The sequence below is a fragment of the Balaenoptera borealis genome (assembly GCF_965194805.1).
Source record: "Balaenoptera borealis genome assembly, chromosome: 1".
Classification (NCBI taxonomy): domain Eukaryota; kingdom Metazoa; phylum Chordata; class Mammalia; order Artiodactyla; family Balaenopteridae; genus Balaenoptera; species Balaenoptera borealis.
In genome coordinates this window covers 173,689,004-173,714,887 of record NC_138860.1, presented here as the reverse complement: position 1 = coordinate 173,714,887, position 25,884 = coordinate 173,689,004, and the positions used below count along the sequence as shown (strand labels likewise).

Here is a 25,884-nt window from a genome sequence, read left to right as displayed (position 1 = left end):
ACTTCACTGTTGGTTTGGTTATTTAGTTTTTTTTCCACCTCACTCTTCCAACCTGTTCCCATGGGTGAGAAGATCCATGGCAATGTTTGTTAATGAAAAGTAACATTATTTTTAATTTTTGCAACGATTGGAGGGGTTCTAGACCTAATAGGATCAGTATTGGGAATCTCTATTTGGTTCTAGGTTTTTTCTTCTTGCTTCAGGAGAAGTAGAGTGGACTATTGGGAGTTGCTTTTCCTTAAAAAAACATCCTCAGGAGTAAAAGATGTGGAAGAATACTTGAATACTCTGTGTGTTTTTGACAGTTTCAGCTGAATGAGAACAAGTTACAGGGAATTAAAAGGTAGTGGAGAGATCTGACTGGTTCCTTCATTCTACAGCTGGCTCAAATAACTGTGTTGATGGCCATGCAGGAGAAATACCCAAGTGAGCGGATCTCTCATGCCGCATCACCAGGTGAGTAGTCAAAGTTTTCTGGGTTAAATTCTGACCTTTCCTCTATTATTTTATAACAGAAATTTCCTTGAAAGGAAATACTGAACAAACAAGCATTCACTGAAAGGCTGGTGCTTAAATAACAAAAATGACATGGGGCTACATTGAATAGAAAAATAGGTCTCTCTGAGAGAACAACTATTTATCTCTGGTCCTACGTAGCTTCCAACAAGACCACGTGATTGATTGGGAGAGGAGGACACATAAAGGATTGGAACAAAATGACTTTGGAAGATAGTTCCATTTGAAATCAGAAAAACACAGCATAAATTACTGTGTTCTATGTTGTCTTTGTAGTCCTGTGGGTGGGTCAGTCATCTGTTAGCCCACAAAGATTGGAATTCTTCTTGGATGCCAACAGTCTCACTTGTGTTGTCACTAGAGACTCACGAATTTATCTCTAGAATGGATTTACAGGGTTTTGAAAGCTCAGTAGATATCCTAAGTTGATATGTTAGAAGTTTGTGTATGTATTTAATATATATATTAAAACATGTAAATATATATACATACTCAGTAGACAATATTAAGTAGATATAGTATATTCAAATAGGAAGTAGCATTTTAGAAATATAACTTTTGAATTTGGGGGGATTTATGAAGAAAGGAGTACATTTGATGGAACTAATGGTGTGTTTTCTTTAACTTGAAAAATCCCACAGTGCCTTATAGCAGACATTTGGTAGATATGTTCTGCTAGGCATACTGCCGTGCATATAATAAGCACTTCTAAAAGCATTTGTTGAATCAATTCAAGGTTCATTCAGCAAATATTTATTGAACATTGCTACGTGGCACGCACTGTCTTAGGACTGAATTATACAATTTCTTATGACACTTATGTGTATAGTGCACGTTTTTGGAATGTAGCAATTCCTAACAAAGCTCACTGCTTTTCTGATGGCTTTGTTTTCAGTCGTCTCTCATTTGATTGATAATGGTCTTAATATTTGATAAGGATGCTGCTGATATGACGTGATACCAGCTTTCAGACTTGAATTTTGAAATAATAAGTCTCTATAACTACACCAAAACATATTTTTATTTTAGCAAATATCACTTTTAGAATTGATGTATGGAGTGGGTGAACAGAAAAGTGGTAGTGGTGAAGAAGATCAGTAGTAGTAACAGGGAGTGGTTTCCAGTAGGAGGCCAGGAACATGGTAATAGAGACCCTCAATTGATTTTCACATTTCAAAAGACCTGATAAATTGTACACTGACTAGAGAGATAATGCCATATAGACTCACCAGGAGGTCAAATTTCTTTGCTTCTGGCCAGAATTATGTTAATTTAGTATAGTAACACTGGCTAATCTTATGCTGATCAGATGCTCTGATTTTTGGCTGTGTTTTCTATTAAAGATTGTTACAGGGACTTCCCTGGCAGTCCACCGGTTAAGAATCTGGGCTTCCAATGCAGGGGATGCGGGTTCGATCCCTGGTGGGGAAACTGTGATCCCGTATGTCATGCGGCACAGCCAAAAAATTAAAAAAAGAAAAAAGAAATTGTTACAGATTACTGTGTGTATATAGATTCTTTCAAATCAGGCAGTCCACTGAGACCCAAAGAATAAAAGGAGTTCTTGGGGAAAGTGAGGTTGTCTTCAGTAGAAAGCAGAAGTAAGGGTAGCAAAAAAGAGCAAATATAGAAGAAAGTAGGTTCAAAAGATGGGAGAAGCACTAAATTCAAACATCATTTGCTTCCCACTAAATCATAGAGTCTGTAGAACCGTATTTTCTGATTTCAGCTCAAACTCTGACGCTTTAAATGGATAAGTGGCTACCATTACCTGTTTGTTTGTTTACATGGATCATCAGATAAAGTTTAGAAAAATTACAGTGGTTTTTAAAAAATAATTTGAATTTAACTCTTTGCTAGTATATTAGTAAATCAAGTATTTATTGAACACTTCGTATCTACCAGCCCTCAAACAACAAGCTGATAAAGTCAAATAAATCTCATCAGTCTTGTTTCATCTTACCTGCTCAGAAACTTTAGTAGTTTCTTTGCATTGCCCCCGCCCCACAAACTCTTCAGATTAACTTATAAGACTCACCTTGATCTGGATTTACCCTAACCACAAGGGTACCCTGATGCAGTCAAGCAGTGGTTTTCAGCAGGGGACTGGATTGCCTGTTACCCTGCAGAGCATTTGGAAACATATGGGATGTTTTCAGGTTTTATAGTGATGGTGGGATGGAGTGAGAGCTGCTGCTGGTATTTAGTGGATAGGCAGGGACTAGGAATGCTTAACCATCCTGTAATATGTAGACTATACATTAAAGAATTGTCAGGCCCAGAATGCCAAAAGCACCTGTTGAGAAACCCTGTAGGAAAGAAATGTGGGTATTGGAATCAGAACAACCTGGGTTCAAATCTCAGCTCTATCCTCTGCAAAATAGGGGTTATAATACTTTTCAGTGAGTAGGTAGATGAGATCATGTTTGTAAAGTGCTGTGGCTTATAGATTGCAAAGAATGGAGCTGCTATTAACTATTACTGTCCCAGTACCCCTGGGTTCTTGGTAGTTTTTATTTCTGTCTTTGAACATTCTCACCTCTTATGCTATTTCCATTTAAAATTAACTGGGCTTCCCTGGTGGCGCAGTAGTTAAGAATCTGGCTGCCAATGCAGGGGACACGGGTTTGAGCCTTGGTCCGGGAAGATCCCACATGCCGCAGAGCAACTAAGCCCATGCGCCACAACTGCTGAGCCTGCGCTCTAGAGGCTGCAAGCCACAACTACTGAGCCCGCCTGCTACAACTACGGAAGCCCGTGCACCTAGAGCCCATGCTCTGCAACAAGAGAAGCCACTGCAATGAGAAGCCCACGCACTGCAGTGAAGAGTAGCCCCCGCTCGCCGCAACTAGAGAAAAGCCCATGCGCAGCAACGAAGACCTAATGCAGCCATAAATAAATAAATAAGTATTTTTTTTAAAAAAACCTCCCTAAAATTAACTAATTCAGAGTAGCTGAAATAGGCACAGGAGAAAGAAAGGGGTGGGGTGCCACTATTCTCTGATAGGTTTAAGTGATTTTTTAAAAAAGTTTTGTGGGGTTACATGAGCAGGTTCACACTAAAGGTGGGAAATGCCACTTGTTTCAGGTTCCAATGTGATTCAGAGGGGCGGTTCCCTGGGGACTGAATGGCAGACCCCAGTTATCTCGGAGGCCTTTCGGAGCCGCTTCAGCCGCTGTTCAAGTATAGCCGACAGTGGGGACACAGCCATAGGCACATCATGCTCAGACATTGCGGAGGGTAAGTTTGGATTAATGATTTGCTTACCAAAATGTGTTGTCATTTTCAAATTGTATTCCACGTGTATTGTCATTTCCAGAGTATTCATAAGTCAATCCATTCAGTCAAAGAGTCTTCTTGATTCTTCTTATCTTATGCTCCTCACAGCTGGTCCCTTCCTCTCAACTTCTACTGTTTGTCCTGTCTGAAACAACTTTCTAATAGGTTTCTTGGATTAGGTCTTTCCCTCTCCTGCCAGATTAATCTTTCTAAAAGCCTGATTTCATAGTTTCCCTTTCCTGCAAATCCTCAGTTGTTTCTATTACTTCGAGGATAAAGGTCAGAGTCCCCAATTCTGTGATATGGCCCTATCCCATTCAAACATATTTCTTACTGTCACCAGGTATGTTGTCTAACTATGCTACGAGCAGAACCTTTTTTTTGTTTTGTTACCTGAGCTCTTTCCTTCTTTAATCTGGGCCCCTTTGTGCTGTTCTCATCTCCTCTTGCCCCTCCCAGCTATGCTTATCTTATTTTTCATGATTTAATGACGTGTCTGAAAAAACTTTTCCAATTTCTTCCTCCCATTACTGATCTTCCTTTTTGCAATTTTATATCTTTATTTTTTTCTGCCACTTGTTTTTGCACTTAAGTATTAACTGTCAGCCTGTCCTTTACAAGAGTATTTTGTTTTTTCATTTAGATGGTGGGTTCCTAGGAGGGCAGAAAACCTAATGATAATAATTAATTACTGTTTATCAAATACTTTATGATGCATACTGTGCTAAATTTTTTCTATATTTTTTCATTAATACCTTTAAGAACTCTATGAAATATTTTATTTCCAATCTACAAATGAGAGAGCTGAATTTCAAAATGATTAAATGAGTTGATTAAAGTCACAAAACTAATTACCTTGGTACTTGGTGCATCTGATAAGATGTCACACCCACCAGGATGGCTATAATCAAAAAGATAATAACAATCGTTGGTGAGAATGTAGAGAAACTGGAACCTTTGTACATTGCTGGTGAGAATGTAAAATGTTGTAGCTGCTTTGGAAAGCAGTTTGGCAGTTCCTTAAAAGGTTAAACATGGAATTGCTGTATGACTCAGCAAATCTAGGTATATATACACAAGAGAATCGATGAAAGCATACATCCACACAAAAACTTGTACACAAATGTTCATAGCAGCGTTATTCTTCATAGCCCCAAATTGGAAACAACCCCATGTCTATCAGTTGACAAACAGATGAGTAAAATGTAGTATATCCATATGATAGAATATTATTCAGCCATAAAAAGAAATGAAGTACCAATACCCCCCACAAACTGGATGAACTTTAAAAACATCTATGCTAAGTAAAAAAGCCAGGCACGAAAGACCACATATTGTGTGAAATATCCATAATAGGCCAATCTGTAGGGAGACAGAAAGTAGATTTAGTGGTTGCCTAAGGCTAGGGAAGTTAGAGTAAATGCAGCATGACTGATAAAGGGTAAAAAGATTTCTTTTGGGGGTGATGAAAATGTTCTAAAATTGATTGTAGTGATGGGTACATAATTCTGTGAATGTACTAAAAACCATTGAATTGTATGTTTCAAGTGGGTAAAAATTGTACAGTATGTGAACTATATCTCAGTAAAGCATTTAAAAGAAAAATGTTTGGAAAAAATAAAAGAAGAATGAAAAGGAGAAAAACAAACACATCCACTACATCTACTACTAGTACTGACTCCTGGACACCTGGCATTTAATTTTTTTTTTTTTTTTTGCCACACCACGTGGCATGCGGGACCTTAGTTCCCCGACCAGGGATGGAACCCACGCCCCCTGCCGTGGAAGTGGGGAGTCTTAACCGCTGGACCACCAGGGAAGTCCCTGGGATTTAATTTTAATAGTTTGACAGCTGTGTGTACATGGGCCCAGTGTCAATAAATATTGAATTAATGGAATCATAGATTTTAAGGTAGACAGAACTTTAAAAATCACTTAATCCAGTTTTTTTGCAGGTGAGTAGCAAAAATTCCCTGAGGGGTTAAGTAACTTGCCTGATGTCACACAACTAGTTATCAGATTCAGATCTCCCACCTGTAGTGTTCTTTCCATCACTTGTGTAATCTAAAGTGTTACTGTCAATGTAGTTGTGACTTGTTAAGGTTTTGTCTGCATGTGCAGTCATGGGACCTTTTTCATTCTGAGTAAATAATAGGACTTATAAAAATCAAACAATGGTCTAGATTTTTTCCCCCCGTTGAATTGACTGGCTATATATCTCATTCAGCCAAATTGTTACACAGATTGTGTGTGACTCTGTGTGCTTTTTATTCCTTTGGGGAAATATATATATTAATTGCATAGTACATTCTTTTTTTTTTTTTAATAAATTTATTTATTTTCATTTTTGTCTGTGTTGTGTCTTCATTGCTGTGCAGGGGCTTTCTCTAGAGAGAGGGGGCTACTCTTCACTGCGGTGTGTGGGCTTCTCATTGCAGTGGCTTCTCTTGTTGCGGAGCACGGGCTCTAGGCGCACGGGCTTCAGTAGTTGTGGCACGCTGGCTCAGTAGTTGTGGCTCGTGGGCTCTAGAGCGCAGGCTCAGTAGTTGTGGCGCATGGGCTTAGTTGCTCTGCGGCACGTGGGATCTTCCCGGACCAGGGCTTGAACCTGTGTCCCCTCCATTAGCAGGCGGATTCTTAACCACTGCGCCACCAGGGAAGCCCATCTTTTTTTTTTGGCCGTGTGACACGGCTTGCAGGATCTTAGTTCCCCAACCAGGGACTGAACCCGGACTCCTGGCAGTGAAAGCGCCCGGTCCTAACCACTGGACCGCCAGGGAATTCCTGGTAGTGTGTTCTTTTTAAATTGTAGTAGCCTTGACGTAGTGGCCAAAGCTATCGGTCTAGAAGTTTCTCTTAAAAGAATCTAAGGTGTCTTTTCTGCCATGTTTGATATATACCGTGATCTTTATCTTAATCTTATTTCTTGCTCACTTTGTTCATGAATGTAGCTTGGTTTATTTGGAGTGCAGTTGACAAGAACACTTACGACTGGTATAAAATATAGTTCATTGGGGGTTTTTTTCTTTTTTTAAAAAATTTTTTTATATTGGAATATAGTTGATTTACAGTGCTGTGTTAGTTTTAGGTGTACAGCAAAGTGATTCAGTTATACATATATCTATCCTTTTTCAAATTCTTTCCCATTTAGGTTATTACAGAATATTGAGTAGAGTTCCCTGTGCTATATAGTAGGTTCTTATTGATTATCTATTTTATATATAGTAGTGTGTATACGTTAATGCCAAACTCCTAATTTATCCCTCCCCCGTCACACCTTTCCCCTTTGGTAACCATAAGTTTGTTTTCTAAGTCTGTGAGTCTTGTTTTCTGTTTTGTAAATAAGTTCACTTGTGACATTTTTTTAGATTCCACATATAAGTGATATCACGTGACATTTGTCTTTCTCTGTCTGACTTACTTCGCTTAGTATTATAATCTCTAGGTCCATCCATGTTGCCACAAATGGCATTATTGCATTCTTTTTTGTGGGTGAGTAATATTCCATTGTGTATATGTACCCCATCTTCTTTATCCATTCATTTGTCAATGGACATTTAGGCTTTTTTTTTTTCTGGCTGCACTGTGCAGCTTGTGGGATCTTAGTTCCCTGACCAGGGATTGAACCCAGGCCACGGTAGTGAAAGCGCAAAGTCCTAGCCACTGGACCACCAGGGAATTCCCTATTTAGGCTTTTTTTTTTTTTTTTTTTTTTTTTAGGCTTTTGATTCTGCCCTTCTCTAAGGTGTTTTACCTTGAAGATTCTCCAGGGACAGGATAGAGGTGGGTACTGGAGAGCTCAGAAGGCTTTCAGTTTTTTGATAAAGACTGAAATTGTTACTGGCTTAATTCAGACTACCATACTTCATAAACCAGTAAGTGATGTAGGCAGAAGTGATCAAAATTTAGCAATAGCTAAGTCTACCCCTTACCAAGAAAGGGGGGTTGCTAGAAAGAACAAATTGCTTTTGGGGGGGATGGAGGTTGAGGGGCAGGGAATGTGTTTGAGGAAAGGAGAGATTTAGAAATATATCCTTGAAATGGCAAAAACCCAGTGATTTGGGGAATTGTAAACTTCTCATAAAAATCACATATCCCATACACTAAATTTGGAAAGCCTTTGAAAATTGTAGAAGATAGTGGCCCTTTTGAAAATGTGTTGCTATTTCGTTTCAGAATGCTCTAAAACACAAACCAGACTTAAAGTGTGATGTAACTTGACATTTTATAGCACTTTCTGAGGATTACACAGTTGCCTTAATATAAATAGATAAACCCAATAGATAAGTGACAAATGCTGACAAAGACCTCACTTCATCATCTGTAGGTGGACCACACTCACCAGAAAATTAGAAAAACCATATTCTCTTGGGCAGTTGGTACCTTTCTTCTTGCCTTTGGTTTTGCCATTACTGCTTTAGGCATTATGGGCTCAAAACTGAATTTGGTGAGTCTTGAGAGAGAGTGGTGCTGTGGATGGAGAATGGAAGGAGGTGTTGCTGAGTTCAGCATAGTAGCAGCCCTCATAACCACAGTCTTACTGTCCTCTGTTCCATAATTATATTTGGGAGTGGGGACCCTTGGTGAGAGTGGATATTATGGTGCCATTATGGAAGATTTCAAGTAGAGAGCTTACTAGTCTTAGAAGTCTTCATCACCACCAGTCTACCTTAACCCTGTTGACTAGTTCTGTATATAAGTTTTGGGACATCAAAAACTGTGTCCTTTGACTCTGAAATGCCCTTTCTTGGTCCTGAGAAGCTGATGCATGTCATCAAAAATTACTGGTTGTTTTGCTTCTTGTTTGTTTTTAGTATGGCATTTTATATATCCCACGATCATCTGAGTAGAGGAAATTAGACCCTGTGCATATATTATAAGGGATAATTTGGCTTGCCTGTGTTTTTAAAGAGCTGCTTACAAACCCATATGAGAAGATGATAGCTGATCTATACTCATATAATTCTGGAAAAGGTTAGTATCTGTCCTCATTAGCTGAGCGTGTTCTGTGTTGGTTGATGGAAAATGAAAAGAAACAAATCGGAGGTCTACTCTTCTCTGTGGTAGACATGCTTAGTTTGGAAAAGAATACTAGACATAGTTGAAAAAGGAAGACGTTTATATTCCTTGTCCCCCTCACTCAATTTTCTGCCTGCTGAAGGTAACAGGTGTGTTTCCTCATATTCCTGTATTGTTCTTCACTTGCAGCCCACTGTCCCGCGTTAATTCTGTGACCTCGTAGTCCTCTTCAGAGTAGCACTTGAAAGTTGGAAATATGTAGAAATATGAACCTACAGCAGGGCCAGTCAGCGAGTTGTCTCCCAAGACTAGGCAGGAGCTAAAGGAAACATAAATCCAGTCTGAAGGAAAGTGAAAAATAACAGTTGTATACAAACAAGGGGGTAAATAAAAGGCAAAATATAAAATAGAGGATTTCACTGTTTACCACTTGAGAGTGCTCACTGTGCTAGAATGAAACCTGAGAGTTACTAAGAATAACTTCACATATCCTGGCAGTCAGGTCTGGTGTGTGGGAGAGAGAACAGAATCCTGATTCAGATGCTGTGCTCCCTGCCCTAGATACAAAGCAGCACTATCCAGTTCGCCTTGTTTTTCGGATAGTTTAGATTCATTGCTCACCTTCACAGGGGAGCTTTTGGAGATCACAGAGGATTCTGGCAGCCCTTGGAAAAGACATTTTTATTAGATTGGATTATAGCTTAGAGTTGCCCAGCCCTTAGAAGAGTAGGATCTAATCCATTTCCCTTAAGTAAGTGATTTTTTTTTTTTGAAGTTCAGTTTTCAGCTTTGTTAACTGGCAGGATTTTTTATTCAAATACAAAGGACAGAGTATAAGTTAAAAGTGAAGCCAGTGTTGCCTTTTGTTGGTTTGCCTTGTGAATGGCATTTGAGATCCTAGAACACACGTCTCCTGTTTAGGCTGCTGTGTTTTTTGCCTGATACTTGTGATGACAGTACGCTTTCTGCCTGGTCTTAGGACGGGCAGAGAATGTCTGGCATAGCAGGCAAAGTCAAGAAAGCTTGCTGCCTCAATTTTGACTTATGGAAGACTGTTCTCTCCGCAGATTTTTGCAGCTCAAGTAGCAGTCCTTCTTTCCAGCCCATCAAAAGCCACGTAACCATTCCAACAGCCCATGTGATGCCTTCTACTTTGGGGACCTATCCTGCCAAGGCAAATTCTCCTGCCGGACCCTCTTCTTCCAAACTTCCTTTGTCAGGGTTGACTGAAAGTGTGGGGATGACAAGAAATGGAGACCTCGGTGCAATGAAACGTTCTCCCGGCCTGTCTAGAGATTTCATGTATCTTTGTGGTGCTGCTGGAGAGAATGGAGTTGAGCAGTCCTGGTTTCCAGCAGTGGGCCATGAAAGAGAAGAAGAGGCGAGGAAGTTTGATATTCCCAATATGGAGTCTACCCTCAATCAGTCGGCAATGATGGAGACACTTTATTCAGATCCCCACTACCGAGTCTTCTTCCACAACCCAAGAACCGACACAAACAAGGAGTTATACAAAGTGTTGCCTGAGACCAAGAAGGCACCAGGCAGTGGGGCGGTATGTGAGCGGAATGGACCACACCCTAGTGGCAGCGGGGTTCTTCCTTTGGGACTCCAGCCTGCCCCTGGGCTCTCCAAGCCTCTACCTTCTCAGGTGTGGCAACTGAATCCTGACCCTTGGCATCCCCGCGAGCGATCTTGTGAGCTCAGCACTTGTCAGCAGCAGCTGGATTTGATCCGTTTACAGATGGAGCAAATGCAGGTAGAGACCCTTCTTTCTTTGGATTTTGCAGTTTCTGTGCTGATCTTAGAACTGTATAGGTTTTGTCCTATAAGTTTTGACTCCAAAGACAGCATTTGTAAAAAGGAGGAAAGATGTTTGTAGATAGGAAATGAAGTCTTGTGAATGTCATCAAATCTGTTGGTGGTCTAATTGAACACCAGATAGTTTCTCCAAAGCAGAGGGTTATAAAGGGAAACCCGGAGTCAGGACACCAACACTGACTGTGTTGTGTGTGTATGTATTTATGTACCAGTCACTAGGCTAGGTACTTTAACATACAGAATCTTACTTAATCCTTATAGCACTCTGATGAGGTAAATGTAGAAATTTACCAGGTTCTTAGAATAAGTAATCTGTCCAGGGTCACAGAGCTGGTGAGTGGCAGAGTTCTAGGGTTCAAAAACTATCTTTGGATCCCAGGTTCTTTCCACTATAACACGTTTGGGTTTTAAAAAAAAAAAGTCCTTGTGCTGCTTAAGAATGGGAAGAAAGGAAGCAGGACACATTCTCCTTTCCTGGTTGGTGAGGACATCTTAGCTCCTGGTTAGCTTCTGTTGCCAGATAATGAAAGACAACTGACCTTTTCTTAGAAACTGGAGCCTTTCTGAGCAGGGAGTGTCCAGTTGGCAGAAGTCTCCCTAGCAGGTTCTTTCCAGTCATACATCAGAGCTAAAATTATTTCATAAACAGTGGGCCTTCTCAGACTGAGCCAAAGTAAGCCTTGACTGCAGACCCAGCTGTAGCTCAGGTGTTTTCAGGTGCCTATAGGTCAAGATTAAGCCGCTCTGGGCCTGCTTGTCTTTTCAGCTTCAGAATGGAGCCATCTGCCACCATCCTGCTGCTTTTTCTCCTTCATTGCCCACATTAGACCCAGCACAGTGGATCAGCATCTTGAACAGTAATGAAAACCTTCTGAAGGAAAAGGAGCTCCTTATTGACAAGTAAGGGGGCAAGGGGTGTCATAGGGCTAGCCTCTGCTGTCCCAGCCCCCACTAAGGAGGTCTTCCCAAGGGCAGCACATCCTCCTCTGTATAGGACCCTGCCTTGCCTCATGGTAGAGCTAGGTCAGTAAGCAGCCTAGTCCAGTATGTGAGTAATGTGATAGGCCAGTTGCATATCTCTGCAGTGGCTGTGGGGAGTGCCTAAAGGAGGCAGCTGGCTCTTCGCAGCTGATGTTTCATTTCCTCTGTCAGTTTTCTCATTTGCTCTTCCTCCTCCAGGAAACAGCACTGACCAGAATCCAAGGTCCTTGCTTACAAAGTGTGGTTTGTACCTAAGGAAAGTGGGGGCTCATATTGCAAGTGGATTTGTGTCAGGACCCTGGACCTCATTCTATTCTGGCTTTTGCAGGCAGAGGAAACATATCTCTCAGCTGGAGCAGAAAGTGCGAGAGAGCGAACTACAAGTCCACGGTGCTCTTTTGGGCCGCCCTGCCCCCTTTGGGGATGTCTGCTTGCTGAGGCTGCAGGTAAGCCTTGGCAGCCAGGATGGCATTCTGCTTGTCATAACTCAGTATCTTCCCTGTGCTTGGCACTGTTAGGCCTCCAGGAGATAGAAAATGGACCAAGTGATATAAGGTGTCCCTGCCCTCAAAAAGTAAACATCTTAATTATAAAGTATCTTCTGTTCTGCCCTTGTGGGGGCAGAAAAGGCTTGAGGGTAGATCAGGTGGAAGTCCAGGTGCCTTGGTATCAGGACATACTTGGGAGAAAAGGAAGGCAGAGCAAGGTACGTAGTAAGACCCTAGAACTGAGTGATGCTTTGAGAAGTCTTAATATACCAGCCCTGGCCAAATGGAGGAGGAAGCAGAGGTAATACAGGATTTAGAGCCATTCCCACTTTTATTCTTCCATGTCTAGGAGCGACTGAAGGAAACCACACTCTCATTTAGGTCAGTAGCTCTAAAAGAAGTTGGCCAAGCTTCTGCTGTAATTGGGGCTTTTGAGTGATGTCTGTTAGACAGATTATAGTACTGCACTGGCTTTGCCACCTAGTGGGCCTGTTAAGGTAGTGTTCCATCTTGTAGAATCAGAATGTTAGTGTAAGAAGGGCCGTTAGATAAAATCTAGTTCGGTCCTCTAATTTACTGATGAGAAAATTGAGGCCCAAGGAGGAAGAATTTGCCTGAAGTCATGTAGAGAATGAGTGGAGGAGAACCAGGCCTTGAGCCCAGGTCTTCTGATACAGTGTCCTGTATTCCTTTGTTATACTACAACTCATCAAGTATTGCTTTAAGCCAGTGGTTCTGAAATATGAGTATGCATCTGAATCATCTGGAGGGCTTGTTAAAACACAGATTATTGAGACCCATCCCCAGAGTTTCTGATTCAGTGGGCCTGGGAGTTGGGCTTAAGAATTTGCATTCCTAACAAATTCCCAGGTGATGCTGAAACTGTTAGTCCTAGGACCACACTTTGAGAAGCACTGCTTAAAGAAATTCTTAGAGAAAAGTGATATTTGACCACAAAGTATACTAGGTATAAGTAATGTGTATGGGACTGTCAAGGTAAGGAACAGTTATATATTGAGAATCTTTCTGCAGGAATTGCAGCGAGAGAACACTTTCTTACGTGCACAGTTTGCACAGAAGACAGATGCCTTGAGCAAAGAAAAGATGGAGCTTGAAAAGAAACTCTCTGCTTCAGAAGTTGAAGTCCAGCTCATCAGAGAGTCACTCAAAGTGGCACTGCAGAAGCATTCAGAGGAGGGGAAGAAACAGGAAGAAAGGGTGAGCTAAGGAGCTGATAGCTTTCTAATTCACAAAGGAGTTGGCAGTCAGCCCTCTCCTGCCAGACCCTAAGCTGTTTCTGACCCCTATTCTTGGAACCTGGAGGAGCCAATTGGGTGAAACCCCCTACATTGACTTCTTATGCAGGATTGGTGCGTTAGAAATGGAACCCCTCCTTTCTGCTTCATCTGCACAAAACTACCACAGACAGGGAAAGCCTTATAATCCCTCACTGTCCCACGTTGTGATGGGCTACCAGCTGGCCTGGGTGGAAAATCAGCCTGGGCAGTCATACGAGATTGTACTGTGGCAAGATGTACCTGTGGTACATCATTCAGCCTGTTTTCTCCTCACTCTACCTAAAAAGTAGGTGAAGAATCCCATATATGCAGATATTTTGGGAGTTTTAACATTTTTGCCAGTGCTCTTAGAATTGCCTTAGGGTGAGATTGGTTATCATAGAAGGAGCTAAATCTTTTGGTTCTGTTCACAGGTTGCACTAATGCAGACATTCTTGAGGGACCAGTTTAATAATGTTTAGTTCTGGACCACTTGCATCGAAGTCAGCTAAAGCAGTGTTTCTTAAACTTTAATGTGCTTAAGAATCATTTGGAGATCATGATAAAAATACAGATACAGATTCAGTAGTTGTGGGAGGGAAGGGGGCCCTGAGATCCTGCATTTCTAATAAGCTCTCAGGTGATGTTGGTGCCATTGGTACAGCATAGCCTTAGAGGCTTGTTAAAAAAGAAACTTTTAATCAAAATAATACATGTATCTAAGTTAAATAACCAACATGTTATCAAATATCAACATATTTATAGTAAAAATTAGTGGTTCTGTGCCCAGCCCCACTCCACAGAATTATCTGTCCTCAACTCTTTTCTTTCTCCTGATATATACCTCTATATTTCTGAATAGTATTCTTTTATTGCATTTTTTGCTGTTTCTGTTTCATGAATGCAATATCTTTTCTCTGATGATATTGATTATACCTTTTGAGATATCTTCATCTGCTCATAGTGTTGTTTCTTGTTTCCTTCAGGTCTTTTTATTTTGTTTTGGTGTCTTTCATGTTAGAGGCTTGGTGATCCTTGAATGAAAGAGTGCTCGTATTTAAGAATGTAGTATTTTAGGGACTCCTCTGGCGGTCCAGTGCTTAATACTCCACGCTTCCACTACAGGGGGCACAGGTTCGATCCCTGGTTGGGGAACTAAGATCTCACATGCCGTGCGCTGCAGCCGGAAAAAAACAAACAAACAACAAAAACGTATCAGTAGTATTTTAAAGCTGCGTGGAAGCTCTGGGTTCATGGTAGTTGCCTGGTGGGCTTCCCTGTGGGATGATCAGACTTAGTCTGCCCTTTTCACTTGGGAACCCTCAAATATCAGTATCTGAATGTCTCATCTCACTATCTCTAAGAAAGAATCTTCAGCCTGCTGCCTGGTGGGGAGACTGGGGACAGGAATGATTTTGGCCTTTGGGTTCTCAACACTGAGAAGGAGATTAGGTTTAAAGTCCCACAGTTCTATACATAGATTTTTACTTATACTTATTTTCAACACAGTGCTTCACACTCTCTCTCTCTCTGCCGTGACTGATATCCCTGAGTTTGACTCTCAGTTGCTTTCTCCGGAGAATAAATCTTCAGTCTCCTTTTGGGGAAACCTAGGGTGAGAATGGTATCTGGCTAACCTGAACATAGACTTCTAGTGAATCCTCCTATTTTTCAGGTCTATGGCTGATACATACCTCCCTCAGGTATCTGGTGCTTCAAGTACAGGGGTTCTTGTGGGTTGTGAAGGGCACATTGTTTTCCAAGTTGTCTGTAACTCCTACTGCAGATAATAACTCCTCTGCTCCAAGTCATTTATCACCCCATTCACTTTTTTTTTTTTTTTAAGATTTTTTTTTTTTGATGTGGACCATTTTAAAATTCTTTATTGAATTTGTTATGGTGTTGCTTCTGTTTTTTTTTTTTTTAAAGAGTTTTCCTTTTTATTTTTATTTTTTTATTTTTATTTTTTATAGCTACTTTATTATTTTTGGCTGTGTTGGGTCTTCGGTTCGTGCGAGGGCTTTCTCTAGTTGCGGCAAGCGGGGGCCACTCTTCATCGCGGTGCGGGGACCGCTCTTCATCACGGTGCGCGGGCCTCTCACCATCGCGGCCCCTCCTGTTGCGGGGCACAGGCTCCAGACGCGCAGGCTCAGTAGTTGTGGCTCACGGGCCCAGCCGCTCCGTGGCATGTGGGATCTTCCCAGACCAGGGCTCGAACCCGTGTCCCCTGCACCAGCAGGCAGACTCTCAACCACTGCGCCACCAGGGAAGCCCGCTTCTGTTTTTTATGTTTTGGTTTTTTGGCCACGAGGCATGTGGGATCGTAGCTCCCTGACCAGACCAGGGATCGAACTCGCACCCCCTGCATTGGAAGGTGAAGTCTTAACCACTGGACTGCCAGGGAAGCCCTCCCCCATTCACTTTTTTTTTTTTTTTTTTTTTAAAGAAATATTTATTTAGAAAACATCATTGGTGTGGTCATGATATACACTTTTTTTTTTTTTTAAGATTTATTGATTGATTGAGTGATTGCTATGTTGGGTCTTCGTTTCCGTGCTAGGGCTTTCTCTAGTTGCGGCAAGTGGGGGCCACTCTTCATCGCGGTGCGTGGGCCTCTTACTGTCACGGCCTCTCTTGTTGCGGAGCACAGGCTCCAGACGCACAGGCTCAGTAGCTGTGACTCACGGGCCCAGCTGCTCCGTGGCATGTGGGATCCTCCCAGACCAGGGCCCGAACCTGTGTCCCCTGCATTGGCAGGCGGACTCTCAACCACTGCACCACCAGGGAAGCCCCCCATTCACTTTTATCTTCTGAAAACATGTTGAAATATCTTGTGTACTTTTGTCTCCTCTGTTGACTTTTAAAAATCAGTACTTTATTTTCCTCCTGTTGTTTTAGAGATGCTTTGGAAGAGAGAAAAGATAAACATCTCTGGCCAGTCTACCATTTTTTTAATTCACAGTTGGTTATCAGCATTTTTAATAAGCTTCCCAGGTGATTCTGATGCATATTAAAATGTGAGACTCTGGAGAATCACATGGAGCTTAAAGATTGTACCTGGGGTAAAGGTTTTGACTGATTTTCAGGGATCCCTCTTAGTACTGTGTTATGTTTGGATTAAATTAGGCCTGTGCCTCTTTGGCATCAGTAGATCTGCCTTACGTTTTCTCTGCTTTCTCTTACTTCCTCCAGCTTCCTTTTTCATAAGGCAAAGAAAAAGCCTTAATAGTGAAGAAAAAGTTTCCATTCAACAAATCTTTGGGCTTCCCTGGTGGCGAAGTGGTTGAGAATCTGCCTGCCAATGCAGGGGACACGGGTTCGAGCCCTGGTCTGGGAAGATCCCACATGTCGCGGAGCAACTGGGCCCGTGAGCCACAGCTACTGAGCCTGCGCGTCTGGATCCTGTGCTCCGCAACAAGAGAGGCCGCGACAGTGAGAGGCCTGCGCACCGCGATGAAGAGTGGCCCCTGCTTGCCGCAGCTAGAGAAAGCCCTTGCACAGAAACGAAGACCCAACACAGCCAAAAATAAAAATAATAAATAAATTTTAAAAAAACAAAAAAAACAAATCTTTTTTTTTTTTAATTTATTTGTTTTATTTATTAATTTTTGGCTGCATTGGGTCTTCGTTGCTGCGTGTGGGCTTTCTCTAGTTGCGCTGGGGGAGGGCTACTCTTCGTTGCGGTACACGGGATTCTCATTGCAGTGGCTTCTTTTGTTGCAGAGCACGGGCTCTAGGCGCGTGGGCTTCAGTAGTTGTGGCACATGGGCTTAGTAGTTGTGGCTCGCAGGCTCTGGAGCACAGGCTCAGTAGTTGTGGCGCATGGGCTTAGTTGCTCTGCAGCATGTGAGATCTTCCCAGACCAGGGCTCAAACCCGTGTCCCCTGCATTGGCAGGCGGATTCTTAACCACTGCGCCACCAGGGAATCCCCATTCAACAAATCTTAATTAATTGCCTGCTCAGTGCCAAGCATTGTGCTGTGTGTTGGGGATATGATAATAAGCAAAATGGACACAGCCCCTCCTCTCAAGGAGTTTAGAGTCTCATTAGCCTTTCCAGATGATTGCTTAGCTTTATATCATATGTGGTGCTTAGGGAAGAATGCATTATCTATCTCACCAGAACAGACCAGACTGGCTGTATGTTTACTGTATGTACAGTTATATTTACTTTTGCAATTCAGTTCTGATGCAGACCACTTAAGAGTTAGCATCAGATTCCACAGGTTTAAGGGCATGGTCCCCCAAAAGACTATGCTTATTTGTTACTTCCGATGCCAGCTGCAAGTTTTGGGTTCCCTAGACTGCCTATATACTTCTGACCAACTGGCTATAAATCCAGGGGTTCCCATGACCCCTTCAGGTTCAGTAATTCACCAGAACAACTCAGAACTCAGGATTACTTAGGATTACAGTTTTATTATAAAAATACAAATCAGGACAAGCTAAATAAAGAGACAAATAGGTTGAGGTCTGGGAAAGTCCTCAAAGCAGGGCTTCCATACCTTTTCCCCCTTGGAATCAGAGCCTGTCATCCTCCTAGCACATCCATGTGTTCACCAACCAGGAAGCTCCACTGAGTTTCGCTGTCCAGAATTTTTAATTGGGGTTTTATTATGTAGGCATGATTGAACTCAATCTCCTGTCTTTGTCCCCTCTTCACAGGGAGTTGGGCTCAACTCCATTGGTCTTTATAGTGACCAGTCTACATTCTGGGTCATCTCATTAGCATAAATGCATTTATGGTGGGCTCTGGTCCACTAAGAAAAACAAAGATACTCCTGTTCTATTATTTGGGATATTCTAAGAGTTTAGAAGTTACCTCCCAGAAAGCTGGACAAAGACCAGACAAATTTTTTTTTGGCTGCACTGTGCAGCATGCGGAATTTCCTCAACCAGGGATCCAGGGATTGAACCCCAAGCCCCCTGCAGTGGAAATGCGGAGTCTTAACCACTGGCCTACCAGGGAAGTCCCAAATTCCTTATTATACAGTAGAGCTACCAATTTTTGAAAACTGCCAAAGGAGCCCCCCTTCCTTGCCCTTGATTAGAAAGTTCTTGTGTGTTACCTCTGCATTTTATGCCCTAATCTCAAATGGCAAAATTTTATCAGCTTCCTGCATTCATTGTAGTGGAAAACATTTATAGCCCTAAGGGCAAAGACATCACTTCAAAAAAAGTTGGTGTTCAGGGTTGTAGAGGAGTCAGTGGAGACAGATTCTCGACATTTCTTCCCAATAGGTCAAGGGTCGTGATAAACATATCAATAATTTGAAAAAGAAATGTCAGAAGGAATCTGAGCAGAACCGGGAGAAGCAGCAGCGTATTGAGACCTTGGAACGCTACCTGGCTGACCTGCCCACCTTGGAAGACCATCAGAAGCAGAGCCAGCAGGTAGCAGCAATGTCTGGGCATACCTGGGGCAAGAAGGGAGTGGCCAAGCAGGGGGCTTTCTCAGTCTCTGCTGCATGCAGTTACCTTGTGGCTTCCTGAAAGGAAAATCCCAAAGGAGTCATGTCCACACTCATATCACAACTGAACTGCAAATTTTTTGAGATACCCAGACAGAGTCTTCCTTGGCCTGTTGACCTAAGCATGGAATCCTGTCTTTCAGCTTAAGGATTCTGAGTTGAAGAGCACAGAGCTGCAGGAGAGAGTGACTGAGCTGGAGAGTTTGCTGGAGGAGACCCAGGCAGCCTGCAGAGAGAAGGAGGTTCAACTGGAAAGCCTGAGACAGAGGGAAGCAGAATTCTCCTCCACTAGACATAGGTAAATACCCCTGTGGGGTTGAGGAAAGGAGTGGAGAGCTATGTTCTGGTCCTGGCTGCCCCACTCACTACTTGTGTGACTTTGGGCAAATCACTTCACTTCTCTGAGCTTCATTTTCTTTGGATTGTAAGTAATAGGAAAGCTGTTTATGGACAAAGACTATGTCTTTGAGATGGAATGTGGGGGGTATAGTGGTGCAGTGGGGTGGGATTTGTCACTGTATCCTTTGGAAGGCTCCAACTCAGTACCTGGCATAATAATACTAGATAATAATCCTTGAATATGTATGTGTTGAATGAACGGGAGCACTTTATAAACTGGAAAATGAGTATCTCTATATTTGCAAAAGTAGATCCTGGTGCTGAGGACTGGGGGTTATCCACATTTTGAATCTTGTAAGGTAAAGCTTACCAGGAGCATCTGTTTCTTCTCCTCAGCCCTAGGGATTGCTCTCGATTGCCACAGCAGGTTCTGAGAACAAAACAAGATGCCATAATGTACTCTCACAGTGTCTTGGGAGCCTCTTCCATGTTAATAGCAGTTTCTGAAAATGTGGTGGCTGTGTTTCAACAGCCTCTTGGACCAAATCCAGCTGCTAATGGGATGGATTGGATTTCTCATCCCATATTCAACCACAGTGACCCTGTTGTTTATTTCAGCAGATGGGCCATGATGAAAGTGATTGTGGGGATCCATGGGAGGAGACCATTGGTTGGAGTCAGAAGCAAGGTTAGGGGACATAGCTGGGTCTGCCCCAGACTGTATGTGCAAAGAAAAAAGATTTTTTTGGTATTTTCTAAAATTTCTGCATTATATACATGTGACTTTTATAATTTAAATACATGTGATGAATGTTTACTTTTAAATATCAAAACAAAGAATAAAAAAACCTTGGGCAGGTAGAGAATTGGTAGCACATTGTATAGATGCTGACCTCTAGGGAATGGAACTAGCATAGACTGAGCAAGCAGCTTCTGTGTGGCACTCCCTACGTTATACAGACCTAAGACATTATCCCCACCTATGGCTTGGAAGGGCGTAAGTGTCTTGCCCCAAAACATAGAGTAAGTAGCGGAATCAGGAATCAAAGCCACATCCCTCTAACTTCAGAGTTCTTTAAGAGGCCACTGTTTTTCAGCCTGCAAGATAAGCAGTGTGTGGAGGCGGCCAGTGGAGAAGATACAGCTCAACGGGGAGAAGGTCCCCAAGTGGAAATGGAGTCCTGGCAGAAGGAATGTGATTCCCTTCGAAAGGTGACTGAGGGTGTCCAGGCTGTAACGGGGTAGGCTTAGAGGAAAGAAAAGATTGGGTATTGGTAGGGAACCATGAATTTCTGACCCTGAGCCCCCTAGGATCTGCTGCCTAGAGTTTTTCTCTCTTTTCTGAGAAGTCATCCCTGCGTAATAAATTTGCATTTTAGATATTCATCCTTATGACTGGCAAGCAAAGTTAGGGAAGAACATGCCTCTGAACATCCAAATTTATATGCTCCAAAATGGTGCGCTGAAGTTTGGTGCACTTCATTCATGGCTCAGGCCCTATTCAGAACCTCTTGCATTGGGCAAAGTTCTACTCAGTGAGGGGGCTCTAATTCAGCAGAAAAGAAGGAGCTCAGGGCCTAGCAGTGAGACTGGTTGAAGGTCAGCAAAAAGGAAGACCCAGAAATGGTTCAGAGAGTACCTGAGGTCTCAAAGGACAGGAAACTAGGCCTGTTTAGGTTCTCTCCTCGAACAGTCAGTGTGACCAAAGCTATAAGTAATGATAACTGTCACAGCCCTGGATAGGGCAAGCTTCATTAAACTGAATTTTCAGTCATGTCCTTTACCAAAGAACCAGAATATACACTGGCTGTTTATGAAGTTGATTCTACTGGCCTACAATCATCAGGGTGAGGGTGTCTCTCTTCACCTGACTTCCCCATGGTGGTCATAGGTCCACACTACATTCCTCTTTGTTTAAATCTCTTTGTGACTAGAGCACAGGAGTGTGAAGCTAGTTAGCCAGGATAGGGAGTCTGGGTTATATTTCTGTAGGTAGAGCTAACTTGTCTTCACTCTGTTCTCACTATTGACTGGCTGTAGCCAGTTGGGCTAAGAGCCAGGCCACAGATCCTAGTACAGCCTCTTGCCCTCTGACCTCACTATCAGCATGTGCTTACAGCCTTCCTTGATAACTTTGCCTTTCAGATTGTGGAGAAGCAACAGCAGAAGATTGATCAGTTGCGTTCACAAGTACAGGTGAGCTGGAGTCCTTGAGACATGGTGGGCAGGACTTAATGATGGAATTTCTAGAATTCAACCAACACTATTCTCTGCCATGCAATTTACTCGGTGTTAAGAGCACAAGAATGAGACCCAATCAGTGCTTTTAGCCTACATTCTTGTTGGGAAGGGGTTTTAGCACAGTACTGTTAGAGCATCCGTATTACCCTGGGGGAGCATAAAAGAGTCAGTGGAAGTAGAGAGGTCAAGGAAGGGTTTCTGGAGATCATGAGCCGCCTTTTTTTTTTTTTTAATTAATTTATTTATTTTTGGTTGCATTGGGTCTTCGTTGCTGCGCACGGGCTTTCTCCACTTGCGGTGAGCGGGGGCTACTCTTCGTTGCAGTGTGCAGGCTTCTCACTGCGGTGGCTTCTCTTGTTGCGGAACACAGGCTCTAGGCACGCGGGCTTCAGTAGTTGCCGCACGCGGGCTCAGTAGTAGTGGCTCGCGGGCTCTGGAGCGCAGGCTCAGTAGTTGTGGCGCACGGACTTAGTTGCTCAGCGGCATGTGGGATCTTCCCGGCCCAGGGCTCGAACCCATGTCCCCTGCATTGGCAGGCGGATTCTTAACCACTGTGCCACCAGGGAAGCTCTCATGAGCCTTCTTGAAGGAGGAGGAAGAGTTAGCCAGTCAGTGAGGAGGTGCAGGATAGGATGGTATTTCCTGATAGAAGGAACAGCATGGGTAGGAACATGAAGGCATTAAACAGCAGGGTTTGCACATGGAGCTGCAAGCAGTTTGATATTGTTGAAGTAAGGTGGTAAATGGAGAACTGGGCTATGGGAGGGCTGGGACTGTTCAAGTAAGTTAGCTTTTATTCTTTAGGTAGGTGATGGGAATCTACTATAGTATTTAATTGGGGCGTGATGTGGTCAGGTTTGCAGCTCAGGCTTGAGTGTGGAAGAATATTGGCACTTGGAGAGCGACAAGGCTGGAGGCCAGTGGACTGTAGCAGAAATCCTAGTGAGAGATGATGAAGGATGATGCATAAGGCAGCATTGCAAGAAGGAGTTGTGAGGGGACAGACTTAAATGAATTTTAGGAGGTAAAATTGAGAGGAATCAGTGACTGATAGAATGTAGGAGATTGAAGAATAAGGAAAAATCAAAGACAACTCCTGGTTTCTATTTTGGGCCAGAGTAGGAGTGTCCTTAATTGGGTTCTCCAAGAAATCCTAGGTACAGATTCTCTTTGGACTCTAAAAGAGGTTTTCACACCAAACAGGAGAGATGCACGTCCACTGAGGAAGAACTGAAAGCTGCAGTCCTACCCTTGCCATTATGTGGGTCTATTTAGTTTACATATTTCAAGTCCTGTAAGGAGATAGTCAAGCCTAGTGAGTGTTTACATCCATTTATTATTATTATTATTATTATTATTATTATTATTATTATTATTATTATTATTATTATTAGCTGCACCGCTCGGCTTGCAGGATCTTAGTTCCCCAATCAGGGATTGAACCCAGGCCCTCGGCAGTGAAAGTGAAGAGTCCTAACCACTGGACGGCCGGGGAATTCCCTACATCCATTTAAAATCCCAGGATTTTAGTAGTTTTTAGTGGATCTCAAAGTATGTTTCCTGGAACTCTGAGGTTCCACAGCATTTAAAATAGTATATTTACCCATGATGAGACTTTGGTGGAACTAGGTAGATTCAAAATGGTCACCTGGGGTGTTTCATAGTGGTGAGACATTCTCCTTGGCTGCTAAATTTTTTATTAATACAAAATGGAAAAGTTCAGAAATATTATTTATACTTTATTCATGTCAGTTTCAAAACTGGGGGGAAATTGGAATGAACCAGAATGAGAGGCAGAAGATAACAAATATAAATACCTCCCTCTCCTGACCCTGACTAACCCTACACACACACACACACACACACGCACACACGCATTATAACTAGATTAGGTGCCTGAGAGAGTGCTCTCTCTACCGCTTCTCATCTCTGTCAAAAGCATTTAATATACAGTATTGTCAAGGGCATTTGGCTGTGAGCTCCTCAAAGACAGGGATAGTTTGGTATTCTTTTTAGTATCCCCAGTGCCTGTCAACAGTAAGTGCTCGATAAATAATTGAACTCAATTCAATGGACGTTCCTTGCCCTCAAGAAAGTTATGGTCTAGTGGAGGGAGGAATCATGTGCACAGCCAACAAATGTACTCATGAGCCATGATGGAGGTATGAGTAGCAGGGCAATATTAGGGTTAATTGGATCTAATTTGCAGATTAAGGAAGGTTCTGGCAGAGCAGAGGGGCATTCTGGGCAAAGGGGAAGAGGAGTGAGCAACAGTATTGGAACTGGAACCTTTGGGGATGAAGGCCAGTTAGTCGCTCAGTGTGACTGGAGTAGAGACTGTGCGGAGGGTAGAAAGAGATAAGGTTAGAAAAGTAAGTAAGGGCCAGACTGGCCTAGAATGCCCTGCTGAGGAGCTGGCCTCTATTGCTACATGGTCAGGGGCTAGAGAAGGGTTTTGATGCGAAGTCACAGATCAGGGCTGTTGTAAAATAATCTCTTAGCAGCAGTGTGTGGGCGGGGTGGAGCTTTACTATGTATATAGTCCAGACCAGAGGCAATATGGTCTGAAGTAGACTTGTTACCCCTGATGTGTTCTCCCACCCTCTTTGCCATGGGATTCAGAGCCTAGAGCACGAAGTGGCTCAAGAAGAAGGAACAAGCCAGGCCCTGAAAGAGGAGGCCCAAAGGAGGGAGACAGCCCTGCAGCAGCTGCGCACAGCTGTGAAAGAGGTGAGCAGCAACAGCTAGGCCTCTTGGTACTGTCTTTACAAACCTGATTTCTCTGTGTATCCTCCCGATCCCTTCTCCCACAGGAGCCCTCCACGTTTGGGAGGTCCTGCTAAGCTTTTTTGGCAGAGGAGTAAGAAGGGACATTGCATCATCCTTTATATTAAAGGTCCTAAGCCTTTGAGTGGCCATAATTACCCAGGAATGCTTTTTGGATATGGAAAATCACTCTTATTTTGTATTCCCACAGCCACAGGTTTGTGGGGTTAGGGATGAAGGGTTCAAGAAGATTGAAGGTTTGGTGATCCTCATGGAGTAAACAGAGCTGTCGGCAGGGGGCGGCCAAGGTCACTGCCCAAGTGCTGAGGAAGGAGTCTCCCAGAACTAGGATTGTCACATGGCCCAGTGTGGGTGGAGGGCGGGGACTGGAGGAGAAACTCTATTCAGTGTCTTTAAAACAGAATAGAGGTAGGAAGGAAAGGAGTGTGCATTAAGCTGTTCTGGGAAAGGGAGGGAAAGAGGCACAGATAGACGTGAATAGCTGGTCTCTGTAGTGAAGCCTGACTCCACTGAGGTGAAGGATTGAAAAGGCAGGACACATTTCAGCACTATGTCCTCCAGGTCCCCAGCTTCTTCAGCCCCGCCTCATCCCTACCCACCCAGTGGCCACTAGCTGTCATGTTGTCTTTCTTGCCTGCTTTATTCCTCTGACACACTCTGATCCGGCTGGCTGGTGGCCACTTTTGTCAGGGTGGCAGGGAGAGATTGAAACCAGTGTCTCCTCAGATTTCACAGTTCACGTTAAGCCTTCTCTGATAGCCTGGCTAACAGAGTTGGCTGAGGGACTGGCTTCAGATAGAGTTCCGAGGGGCGGGAGTATCTTCTCTGGTTCCTGAACAGAAACCTGGAGGCTGCTGACTCAGTCTGCTGGGGTGCAGTTTCCCCTCCAATGCTGCAGCCCTGTGGGCCCAACCTACCTGCAGGAGAAACTAGGCCTGATATTGAGGGGGAAGAGGGGAGTGCAGGGAGGGGGGACATCGCCTTTGACAAATAGCTTCCCCTCCACACACATATATACATATATCCACACTGATGCGCGGATACTCTGCTTTTCCCTGGGCCTGGGTTAATGCGCTTGCCTCTCTATCTGCTCAGCTTTCAGTACAGAACCAGGACCTCATTGAGAAGAATCTGACGCTCCAAGAACACCTGCGCCAGGCCCAGTCAGGGTCCCCGTCTTCATCAGACACGGCCCAGCTGGCATTTGAGCTGCATCAGGAGTTGGCCAGTTGCCTTCAAGATCTGCAGGCTGTCTGTAGCATTGTGACCCAGAGGGCCCAGGGTCATGACCCCAATCTCTCCCTGCTTCTGGGCATTCACTGTGAGTCCTCAGGCCAGTCTGGGACCCAGGAGAGAGTGGCTTTCATTCTCCTCTCACCCCTATCCACCTCTCCTATCATTACTGGTAATGTGTGAACTGGGCTTCGTAGACCTGGTCACCACCCTCTGGGAGTTTATGTGTTTTGCAAAGTAGACGTTCAGTAGATCTGTTTTGGAAACAGGCATCCTTATGGGGTACCTGGGTGAAGGACAAACAAAAACGTGGCCCTTAGGCAGCAAGATTTCAGCCCATTATCCCTAGGTGCTTTTTGAAAAGTGCCATGTTCCAAGACCACAGGCCTTATGGTACTGCATATCAGTACTGCGCTTTTCACAGGAAAGTG

At 43.4% G+C, this 25,884-nt stretch overlaps 1 protein-coding gene across 4 annotated transcripts in view; it reads left to right on the top strand.

The window, feature by feature from the left end:
- CEP85 (centrosomal protein 85) overlaps positions 1–25,884 on the top strand; it is a 33,593-nt gene that overhangs the window by 5,933 nt on the left and 1,776 nt on the right. The window contains exons 2-13 of one of the 4 annotated variants that reach the window (XM_082366626.1): positions 381–456; positions 3,605–3,757; positions 9,883–10,574; positions 11,403–11,536; positions 11,946–12,063; positions 13,138–13,323; positions 18,624–18,776; positions 18,997–19,151; positions 20,290–20,404; positions 21,338–21,388; positions 24,056–24,163; positions 25,316–25,541. In XM_082366626.1, coding sequence (XP_082222752.1) covers positions 402–456; positions 3,605–3,757; positions 9,883–10,574; positions 11,403–11,536; positions 11,946–12,063; positions 13,138–13,323; positions 18,624–18,776; positions 18,997–19,151; positions 20,290–20,404; positions 21,338–21,388; positions 24,056–24,163; positions 25,316–25,541 — 2,146 coding nt within the window. In that variant the 5' untranslated portion in view covers positions 381–401. Of the gene's footprint in view, positions 1–380; positions 457–3,604; positions 3,758–9,322; positions 9,567–9,882; positions 10,575–11,402; positions 11,537–11,945; positions 12,064–13,137; positions 13,324–18,623; positions 18,777–18,996; positions 19,152–20,289; positions 20,405–21,337; positions 21,389–24,055; positions 24,164–25,315; positions 25,542–25,884 lie in introns of those variants that run through there. The other 3 variants (XM_082366627.1, XM_082366628.1, XM_082366629.1) reach the window with 3 other exon arrangements.